Source organism: Chelonoidis abingdonii, chromosome 12, assembly GCF_003597395.2.
Source record: "Chelonoidis abingdonii isolate Lonesome George chromosome 12, CheloAbing_2.0, whole genome shotgun sequence".
Taxonomy (NCBI): Eukaryota; Metazoa; Chordata; order Testudines; family Testudinidae; genus Chelonoidis; species Chelonoidis abingdonii.
Window position 1 is genome coordinate 2,504,607 of NC_133780.1, and position 11,013 is coordinate 2,515,619.

The 11,013-nt window shown below is 54.1% G+C and overlaps 1 protein-coding gene and 1 long non-coding RNA gene across 2 annotated transcripts in view; both read left to right on the forward strand.

Annotated features, from left to right (window-relative positions):
• Positions 1-8,235, forward strand: part of LOC142047634 (uncharacterized) — a 57,933-nt gene extending 49,698 nt beyond the window's left edge. The window contains exon 2 of the long non-coding RNA XR_012656902.1: positions 6,740-8,235. This is a non-coding gene — a long non-coding RNA (uncharacterized LOC142047634). The remainder of the gene's footprint in view (positions 1-6,739) is intronic.
• LOC116835965 (nuclear factor 7, brain-like) lies at positions 973-6,734 on the forward strand. Its single transcript, XM_075071536.1, has 6 exons — positions 973-1,441; positions 2,667-2,762; positions 3,537-3,770; positions 4,194-4,216; positions 4,450-4,790; positions 6,392-6,734. The coding sequence occupies exons 1-6, from the start codon at positions 1,013-1,015 to the stop codon at positions 6,424-6,426; spliced, it is 1,158 nt and encodes a 385-aa protein (XP_074927637.1). The 5' UTR covers positions 973-1,012; the 3' UTR covers positions 6,427-6,734.
• Positions 8,236-11,013: the final 2,778 nt, after the last annotated feature.

An 11,013-nucleotide genomic window follows, 5' to 3' on the forward strand; every position in this document is an offset into this window, starting at 1 on the left:
CACGGAGTCCCCGGGCGATGCTCTGGAACAGCTCCCCACAAAATCAGTCAGGACTTTGGGGAGCCTCCTCTCCCTTGGAGCAGACTTGTTCAGGGCAAGACGCTCACACGGCTTCACCTCCTGGGTCTCTCCTTGGAGCATTCAGCATCCTCTGCCCCTCAGTGAGCTTCCAACAGCAAGACCACCCAGAAGGGGTCCTGGGAAAGCCACAGGGTCCTGCACCCCCACTTTGCAGACAGACGTGACTCTTAGCCAGCAAAACGGAGGTTTATTCGATGACAGGAAAGGGTCTAAAACAGAGCTTGTAGATACAGTGAACCAGACCCCTCGGCCGGGTCCATTCTGGGGGGCAGTGAGCCAGACCCCTAGGTCTGCACTTCACTCCTTGTCCCCAGCAAGCTCCAGACTAACTCCCCCTCCTTTCTGCTCAGCTCCTTTCCCGGGCCAGGAGGTCACCTGATCCCTTTGTCTCCAACACCTTCAGCTGGCACCTTTGCAGAGGGGGGGCCCAGGCCATCAGTTGCTAGGAGACAGAGTGCCAGGCATTTAGGGGCACTGGCCCTTTTCTCTGCAGCAATCACACACCCTTATCCCACCACCTAGATACTTAAGAACTGCCTAGGGGACACTGAGGCACCAACACAGTATTCAGAGCAAACATTAAGAACAGTCCCAGTTCATCACAGGGTCTAGTGGTTAGAGCGGAGGGGCTGGGATTCAGGACTCCTGGGTTCTATCCCCAGCCCTGTGAGGGGAGTGGGGGCTACTGGGTTAGAGCTGGAGGGAGGGCAGGACTCCTGGGTTCTCTCTCCAGCTCCAGGCATTGCTTATGACTCACGCAAAGGAGCTGAACTTTGCACAGCCTGCGGAAGTGTGTTAGGTGGTGGCAGCTGCCGGGTTCTCCCTTTCCTCTGGCGGGGGGTGTGTGTACGGGTGTGCAGAAAGTGAAAGCAAAAGCCCCAGTGCCCTTGGCTCCGGCTGACCGGGGGACATTTCGCGGTGTGGGGCTGCGATGGCGTCGGCTCTGGACGTGTCCAGCCTGGCCGAGGACCTGCTCTGTCCCATCTGCCTGTCTCTGTTCCGGGATCCCCGCATGCTGGAGTGTGGGCACAGCTTCTGCGCCGCCTGCCTGGAGCCCTGCGTCCCCAAGGGGCAGCGCCGGGGGCTGTGCCCCGAGTGCCGGGGCCCCTTCGCCCTGTGCAGCGTGGCCACCAACTGGGCCCTGTGCAGCCTGGCAGAGAAAGCCCGGCTGCTCAAGCTGGACAAGGGGACCCAGCCAGGTGGAGAAGGGTCTGGATGGTCCATCTGCGTGGAGCACGAGGAGCCCCTCAAACTCTTCTGCAGCCAGGACAAGGGGCCCATCTGCGTGATCTGCCGAGATCTGCCCCAGCACCGTGGTCACGTCTTCCTGCCTGTCAAAAACGCTGTCCAGAAATATCAGGTGAGGGCCTGGACCCCTGGGTTCTTTGGGAGGGGAGTGGGGTCTAGTGGTTAGAGCGGGGGGGCTGGGAGCCAGGATGCCTGGGTTCTCTGGGAGGGGAGTGGGTTCTAGCGATTAGAGTGGCAGGGGCTGAGAGCCAGGATGCCTGGGTTCTCTTGGAGGGGAGTGGGGTCTAATAGTTAGAGCTTGGGGGGGCTGGGAGCTAGGACGCCTGGGTTCTCTGGGAGCGGAGTGGGGTCTAGTGGTTAGAGCAGGGAGGCTGAGAGCCAGGACTCCTGGGTTCTCTGAGAGTGGGATCTACTGGGTTAGAAGATAGAGGCTGGAAGTCAGGACTTCTGGGTTCTGTCCTCAGCTCTGGGAGGGGAATTTGGGGTCCAAGTAGGTCAAACTAGGCTGGAGGCAGGGACAGCTCCAGGCTCCAGCACACCAAACGCGTGCTGGGGGTGGCAAGCCATGGAGGAAGCTATGCCGGTCGCTGCGAGGGTAGCAGGCAGGCTGCGTTCAGCGGTTTGCCAGTGAAGGGTCTGGTGGTCCCGTGGCTTCAGTGGACCTCCCGCAGTTTGCCACCGAAGCCGTGGGACCAGCGGACCCACCGCAGGCAAACCGTCGGAGGCAGCCTGCCTGCCGTGCTTGGGGCGGCAAAATGGCTAGAGCCGCCCCTGGCTGGCGGACACTCCCTGACTCTGTCCCCAGCACTGCTTCTGTTTCATTCCATCCCCTGAGTGCCAGTTCGGGGGGGTGGAGGGGACTCCTCGCTGTGTCCTTGGAGAATGGGGCTGAAATCAAGATGCCATTCAGCAAAGACACGTGCAAAGTACTACACGTAGGAAGGAAAAAAAATCACAGGCAGGACTGCGAACCCAGGAAGCACAGGCCGGGTGGTCGTGCTGCCGGAAAGGAGCCGGGGGTTCTGGTGGCTCAGGAACTGAAGAGGAGTCACCCGGGTGATGCAGCCCCAATAGAGGCTAATATCACTCTGGGGCGGGGGGGGGGAGGGTTCCACCGGTGCCGTACGTAAGACACGGGAGGTCATTGTCCTGCTTGGCACTGGTGAGGCCTCAGCTGCAGGGTCATGTCCAGTTCTGGGTGCTGCACTTTCGGAAAGATGGGGCTGAACTAGAGAGAGGCCACAGGGGAGCAACAAAAATGATCAAAGGTTGAGAAGACCTGACCTGTGAGGAAGGGGTAAAAACCCTTTTGATTGGTGGGTTTCTCTGCTGCGCAGGACAAGCTGAAGGCGTCTCTCGTCCCCCTGAAGGACAATCTGAATTCAGCCACCAAGGACCAGCACCACCAGCAGAAGAACATAGCAGAGCTGGAGGTATGGTCCCGAGATGGGGTCGGACTTTAACCCATGTTTACGGGGGAGGCTCGCTGTCCCCTCCTAGTGGCTGGACCATGCATATAGCCCTAGGCGAGCGATGCCACGTACCCTAGTGGCTTGAGTGCTGGCGAGAAATTCAGGATGCCTGGGTTCTATTCCTGGCTTTGCTGCTGGATGACCTTGGGCCAGTCATTGCCTCAATCCGTGCCTCAGTTTCCCTACCCATCAGACAGGGATTATGACACTGACTTCCTTCGGAATCCCTCCTTTTGAAAAATCAGCCTTTCCTGCAAGTCTGGTTTTTTGACCAGCTCTCGTTAACAAAGTAGCCAAGACTCAGGATTACTGAGCAGACCCAGAGGTTGGCAGAGCCGGGAACATTTGTCAAGGGCTGCTGGATGTGAGGATGAAAAGTGCTAGGTATTGTTATTGTTAGAAGTCAGTGACTGGCCCTAAGTTACCAGGGCCTGGCCCTTTAGCTTACCTTCCCTGCCAAACTTTTCCTAATTTAGGAGATTTGTCGCATCCAAACGCTGTTTCACACACAGTTTCGATTGTTCTGAATTTTTCTATAAAAAACATTTAGTCAAAAAAATTCCCATCTCGCTCCATTTTCCTGTGCTCACCCTTCCCGCCCCTCTGTGAGGTAAGGAAGTGCTGTTCTCCCCACTGTACAGTTGGGAAAACTGAGGCACCTATTGTCCTGCCACCCACCAATGCTGCGTGGGTGGCATGTTTTGAACCTCTCGCTGGTTTCTCCGCCCTCTGCAGAGCTGCACCCAGGACCTCTTGGGCTATATCGCCAAGGAGTTTGGGGTTCTCCACCAGATCCTGCAGGAGAAGGAACAGGGCATGAAAGAGACGGTGGAGAGGCTGAAGGAGGAGAACCGGACGGAGATGGAGGAGAGGCTGAAGGAGCTGGAGGAAGAAGTGACATTTCGTAACGAGACCCTGTCCAGGGCCCGGGCAGGGCTGGACACCTCTGATCACATTGCCTTCCTCAGAGTGAGGCGGGATTTCATCTGCCAAGTGCTTCATGACGGAGCTGTGGGATGGGAGATTGTATAATGGGGCTGGGAGCCAGGACTCCTGGGTTCCGTTCCCGGCTCCAGGACGGCAGTGGGGTTTATTGGGTTGGGGGAGGGCTGAGAGTCAGGACTCCTGGAGTCTCTGAGAGGGGAACAGGCTGTCGAGGCAGAAGCAGGTTAGGGGAGATGGGCAGGTGTATGATGCGAGGAACATGCAGCAGAAGGGGTATGGAGGGAAAGCAGCTGGGGACAGGAGGGGTTGGATGAAGCAGGGGTGGGAATTGGGAGTGGTGGGAAAGGGCTGTCCCATGGGGCTGGTGTCTCACTGACAAGGGGTCACGGCATGTGACTGTGGTGGGTAGTTCCAGGGACTAATCCTGTCGCTTTCTCGTGCATCTAGGGCATCAAGGAGCTGATGAGAAGGTGAGTGTGGTCCCCCCCCCAAATGCACACTTCTTTTTAGGGCTACTCGGTCTGTATGTTCCTCTCTTTGTGTTGCTGACACAGACACTCACACATGGAGTCACACACACATCTGACCTCACACACAGATCCTTATGCACCCACACACACAACGCAGTCAGTATGAACACAGAAGGAGAGGTGTGTGTGTGCAATGCACAGATGGCTGGTGTAGTAGATTTCTCCTTCTGTAGAGTCCAAGAGGATCAGTCGAGCCGCGGTGGGGAGGAGGAAGAGGATGGTGCAAATGACGAAGGGTCCAGCAGTGAAGACGATGATTGGACTGATGAAGATGTGGCTAATGGCGAGGAGGAGGAGGAGGAGGGAGATGATGAGGATGTGGCTAATGGCGAGGAGGAGGAGGAGGAGGAGGAGGAGGGAGATGATGAGGATGTGGCTAATTGCGAGGAGGAGGAGGAGGAGGGAGATGAAGATGACGATGGGGATATCGTTGCTGTGGACCCGGCTTTCGAGGAATTCAAGGACTCGCTGGACTTTGAGGCCTGGCAGGAAATGCTGGGGACCATTGAAGCAGGTCAGGCTGGTTTCTCACCCTTGTCCTTGTGATGGGTTGTCACCCCCAGGCAGGACCAGCGCTAGGGGTTTGAACGCCCCGCGCGCTGGTGCCGCGGCTCCCATGGAGCTGCCTCAGTGGTGCCTGCGGAGGGTCCGGTGGTCCGCGGGTCTGCTGGAGCTGCCGCAGTCGTGCCTGCGGGCAGTCCTCCGGAGCCACGTGAGCAGCCGAGCGTCCACAGGCACGACTGCGGCAATTGCACCGGAGCCGCGGACCAGCAGACCCTCCGCAGGCACCACTGCGGCAGCTCCACCGGAACCGCCGGCCGCCCCCTCCGCCAAAATGTCGCCCACCAAAAATTCTGGCTCCCTAGGTGATTGCATAGGCTACCTAAATGCTAGTGCTGGCCCTGCCCCTCACCACTTAACTGGGCTGGCCCTTCTCACGCGGCTCTGCTGGTGGCTCAGCCAACATCTCCAGGCCCTGTTATCACCCAGCACGACAGCAGGTGATGCCACACGCCCAACTGAACTACCTGAGTGCTTTACCTAAGCCTCTCAAGGACATACAGGAGACAAAAGCCAATCTCCCAGCTCCCCAGCCCTGCACCCTTGCTGGATTATAAACCCAGAATTATACTGTCTTGCACTGCACGCGGATCTGTACAATGCAAGCTCATTAATATAGCTGCTTTCCCCTTGATGTGGGAAAGATTTGCACAACAAGCCTGTGTCCACCAAGCTGAGATTTTCCCAGGCACTTCACTTCAAGACACACTGGTTAAGATTAAACCTTTAAACAAGTGTATTAACTACAGAAGGAGAGATTTTAAGGGATTATAAGTGATAGCTAACAGATCAAAACAGATTACTTGGCAAATAAACAAAAAGGCACGCTAAGTTTCTTATGCAAGATCGATAGGATTTGAATTCGCCATAGCTCACCCTGACTGACGGTACAAGCAGGCTTGCAGATGCTCAAGGCACAAGCCACATATGCCTGGCTGCCTCGGTTTCCCCAGTTGTGGAGGAGTGAAAACCAGTCCTGATATCCCTCCCCACCTCATATCGTCTCTCCACACAGCGGGGACCCCTCTGTTTCAAGCTAAGTTCCCAGCCCAGTTTCTGGCAAAATACAGGTGGCAAACTAGAGTTTAATGTCACGTTGTCTGGTCACATGTCCTTTCTGGGGCATAGAAGCCATAACTCATAGGCTGGCTGAAACGTTGGCAGGAAGCCTAAGCTCTTTCACAGGCCACTGTCTTTGTTGACGAGCCACCAGCCCTGTCTAGAGTCCTCACTGTTGTACCTGGAAGGCTAGTTGTGGGTGTTACCCAGAGGAAGCCCATTCGAAATACAACTACACAATCAATATTCAGATACACAAATGATACATGCGTAAAAATAGGATAATCATATTCAGGGAATTGTGTCTTTTTCATAGAAGCCTCACATGATACAGCTTGTACAAAATACATCATTATTATGTCATAATCATGCCATTGCGGTGAATATGGGGTGCAGTGTCACAATCCTATCTTTAGCAACACCGGGGGCAAGACCCACCCCAGAGCTGGCTGCATCTCTGCAAGGTATCAGTATCCAACTATTTTTCTTTTCTAGCCACTGTCCATGATGGGGAGGTCACATGCATCTGACAACCACCTGGGGTGCATCTGTGGGGCCGCTCCCAGCCCTCGGAGATTCCGATTCAGAGGAAAAGCTGCCATATATTTCGAGGAGGAGATTTGATGGAGGGTGAAGGCACCAGGATCCAGTCTCCCTAGCCTGCCAGTGTGAGGGACATGCCATGGAAATGTACTCGGATTGCCCAGCAGGCAGGACACAGGCATTTCATTGCGTGTTGCATGAGTAGCTGATTCTATCGAGTCTTTGGATGATATTAACCTGGTTACAAGGACATTTTCAAAGTGGTATATCAAATAAACCAGAGCTCAGAACAGAACCCAGGCTCCCAGCCCCCCACTGCTCTAACCCACTAGCTTTCACCCCCCTCCCGGAGCTGGGGATAGAACCCAGGAGTCCTGGCTGCCAGGCTTCATGGCTTGTTGTGGGGCAGTTTCAGGAAGGGGGGAGGAGGTGTTTGCTTAGACTGTCCCCCAAAATGACTTCACCATGACCCCCCCCCAACATTGCCTGCACAGCCGGGGCAGCTGCCACAGCCAATCACAGAGGCGCACAGTCATTTCCAGCAGCCCTGGAGAGGCGAGGGTTAATGGGGGGAGGGGGAGAAAGCAGATTGTGCTGAGTCAGGGCTGGGTGGGGAAGGATGGAGGCACCTCGCAGCCACAGGAGGAATCGCTGAGTCAGCAGAGGAGGCGGGTCCTGCTGCAGCTGCAGCCTGGCCTCATTGCACTGCAGCCGGCTCCAGTGCCCCTGGGCTCGGGGACAGAGACAGGGCAGCCCGGCCCCGGGGAGAAGGGACCTCCTGGCCCAGCAGTGACCTGGCCCCAGGGAGAAGGGGCGTCCCGACCCAGCAGCGTCCCGGCCCTGAGGGGAAGGGACGTCCCGACCCAGCAGCGTCCCGGCCCTGAGGGGAAGGGACGTCCCGACCCAGCAGCGTCCCGGCCCTGAGGGGAAGGGACGTCCCGACCCAGCAGCGACCCGGCCCTGAGGGGAAGGGACGTCCCGACCCAGCAGCGACCCGGCCATGAGGGGAAGGGACGTCCTGGCCCAGCAGCGACCTGGCCCCCAGGGAGAAGGGACGTCCCGGCTCAGCAGTGACACAGCCCTGAGAAATAGCTTTTTGAATATTGTGAGGGCTGTGTCCTAGACACGAAAGCTCAGCCGCACCATGACTGTGTGACTTGGACATAAACTGCAAGCTCTGGGGCCTTTATGCTGCGCTGTGTTTGGAAAGCTTATTAAACGCTGTTCTTGCCAGAGATGATGCTATAGAATGTCTGTGCCTAACCCAAGAACATTTAGCGCAAGGGGTGACCTGGATAAACGCGGTGCAATTCAGTGGAGACCCTGCCTGTGTTTTAAAGAAAATGACCAAACTAGAAGATGCCTGCTTCCAGCCTTCTATTGACCGTCTGGTCCGCACAAAAAGTTACAGAACCCTGCTTAGGAAAAAGACTATTTGTAAGCAATCTAAAAGGATTCAGTAGAGACTGGTGAGGGGACAAACATGCGATAGAAAACTTGGTAGCTGTAAATAAAATATATATATATATATATTGAAAAGGGCTTTGGGACTATTGGTGTTTCTGTGAGAAGGTCTCTGTGGCCCTTAAGCGAGCTAAAAGTTGTAATGGAGCCGCTTGGTTTGTTTTGAAGGAGCTGCACGTCTTTTAAATTTTAAAAAAATTGTTTGTGAGGAGCTAGTTTTTGTGTCTTGTGTAAAAGAGACCCACTGACGGGACAAAGCTGAAATGTATCTTGTGGAGGGGGAAGAAACCAAAAATGTGTTTGCAATAGTAATGATAAAAATACTCCAGGGATGTTTCAGACGTGTGTTTGAGTACAACAGAGCTGACCCACCCTATTGAACGGAATGGTTTTAACCACACCCCCACTGAATAGCTAGGGTGACTGAGATTACCCACCCTTGTTGCCGTCAGGGTTAATGTATTAGTGATCAGTAATTACATCTGATGGGTGTACGCCCACAGCAGTGAGGGGGGTGAGGATGGTGAGTTCTGATTAATATGAAATGAATAAAACCTCAGGAGTTCACAGATGCTATTGCACAGTTTAAATATGACCCCTGGAATTGGTAGAACTCTACTGAACAGTTTAAATATGACCCCTGGAATTGGTAGAACTCTATTGCACAGTTTAATATGACCCCTGGAGTTGGTAGAACTCTACTGAACAGTTTAAATATGACCCCTGGAGTTGGTAGAACTCTATTGGACAGTTTAATATGACCCCTGGAGTTGGTAGAACTCTATTGCACAGTTTAAATATGACCCCTGGAGTTGGTAGAACTCTACTGAACAGTTTAAATATGACCTCTGGAGTTCGTAGAACTCTATTGGACAGTTTAATATGACCCCTGGAGTTGGTAGAACTCTATTGGACAGTTTAAATATAATCCGGGAGTCGGTTGAACACTGTGGGTCACTCTTTCTAGCAACTCAAAGTCATTAAAAGTTTAAAATAATATATTTACAAAAAAATGAACCAGGGTCTAATCTTGGTTTGTTTTCAAGGGGCTGTATGTCTTTTGAGAACCTAGTTCTTGTGCCTGTTCATAAGAGACCCGTTTACAACAAAAAGCTGAAATGTATCTTGTAGAATCTTGGGGGGGGTGGGGGGAAAGCCCTAAAAATGTGTTTATAGTTCAAAACAAAACAGAGATGGTTCAGTTATATGTTTGAGTTCAAGAGAGATGACTCATTCTCTTGAACTGAATGGTTTTAATCACACCCCCACTGAATAGCCAGAGTGACTGAGATTACCCTCCCTTGTTGCCATCAGCCCCGAGGAGAAGGAACGTCCCAGCACAGTGGAGGGGTGGAGATCCCGGCAGTGGGAGAGGTGGGAGATGTGGGAAGCGCAGGGTGGGTTGGGGATCCCGGCAGTGGGAGATGTGGGGAGCACAGGGCGGGGTGGGGATCTCGGCAGTGGGAGAGGCGGGAGATGTGGGGAGCGCAGGGCGTGGTGGGGATCCCGGCAGTGGAAGAGGTGGGAGATATGGGGAGCGCAGGGCGGGGTGGGGATCCCGGCAGTGGGAGAGGCAGGAGGTGTGGGGAGCGCAGGGCGGGGTGGGGATCCCGGCAGTGGGAGAGGCAGGAGGTGTGGGGAGCGCAGGGCGGGGTGGGGATCCCGGCAGTGGGAGATGTGGGGAGTGCAGGGCGGGGTGGGGATCCCGGCAGTGGGAGAGGCAGGAGGTGTGGGGAGCACAGGGCGGGTGGGGATCCTGGGAGTGGAAGAGGCGGGAGATGTGAGGAGTGCAGGGCGGGGTGGGGATCCCGGCAGTGGAAGAGGCGGGAGATGTGGGGAGCGCAGGGCGGAGTGGGGATTCCGGCAGTGGAAGAGGTGGGAGATGTGGGGAGCCCAGGCAGAATGAGGCTCCCGGCAGCGGGACGAGGGGGTTGGCAGACAGATTCCAGTCTCTGAGAGAGCTGGTGAGTTTTAGGGTGTCAAGTTTCCTCCCCCACTCTGAACTTTAGAGTACAAATGTAGGGACCTGCATGGACACTTCTAAGCTTAATTCCTAGTTTAGATCTGGTAATTCTGCCACCAGCCAGAAGTCAGTGTCTGGAACACTCTGTCCCCCCAAAACTTTCCCCTCCCTGGGCAGCCTTGAGAGACTTCACCAATTGCCTGCTGAACACAGATCCAAACCCCTTGGATCTTAAAACAAGGAGAAATTAACCATCCCCCCTCTTTTCCCCCCACCAATCCCTGGTGAGTCCAGACCCAATCCCCTTGGATCTTAAAACAAGGAAAAATCAATCAGGTTCTTAAAAAAGAAAGCTTTTAATTAAAGAAGAAAGGTAAAAATCATCTCTGTAAAATCAGCATGGAAAACAACTTTACAGGGTAATCAGATTCAAAGAGCCCAGAGGAACCCCCTCTAGCCTTAGGTTCAAAGTTACAGCAAACAGAGGTAAAATCCTCTCAGCAAAAAAGAACAGTTACAAGTTGAGAAAACAAAAATAAGACTAACACACGCCTTGCCTGGCTGTTACTTACAAGTTTTGAAACATGAGAGACTGGATTCAGAAAGATTTGGAGAGCCTGGATTGACGTCTGGTCCCTCTTAGTCCCAAGAGCGAACAACCCCCAAAACAAAGAGCACAAACAAAGACTTCCCCCCACCAAGATTTGAAAGTATCTTGTCCCCTATTGGTCCTCTGGTCAGGTGTCAGCCAGGTTCACTGAGCTTCTTAACCCTTTACAGGTACCAGAGACATTAACCCTTAACTATCTGTTTATAACGTAGGGCAAATGGGTTTTTAGGCTGCGGGGAGTGGGGGGAAGGAGTAGGGGGCAGGGAAAGGTTTGCTTTAACTTCTGGTGGTGAAAGCTTTGATGCAGTCACCCAGGAAGGAGCCTGCCTCAGTTTCCCCACTGGTCTCTGCTCAACGGTCACTATTTGCTGTAACTGTAACGCTGGATGGTTTGGCAGATGAAGGCGACCAGCTCCCAGTATTCCTCAAAGGAGATGAGCTGATTGTTGTCTGTATCCAGCTTCTTCAACAGGTCCTTCCCCGCCTCTGTGCTCTGCACGTCCTGAAACACAAGGGAGACATGGCAAAGCCTTGGTG

Excerpts from the sequence above, each read along its gene's own strand:
- LOC116835965 (XM_075071536.1), top strand. The coding sequence starts at position 1,013 with ATGGCGTCGGCTCTGGACGTGTCCAGCCTGGCCGAGGACCTGCTCTGT. Across the intron at positions 2,763-3,536 it reads AGAACATAGCAGAGCTGGAG|AGCTGCACCCAGGACCTCTT; the intron begins GTATGGTCCCGA and ends CGCCCTCTGCAG. Across the intron at positions 4,217-4,449 it reads ATCAAGGAGCTGATGAGAAG|AGTCCAAGAGGATCAGTCGA; the intron begins GTGAGTGTGGTC and ends CTCCTTCTGTAG.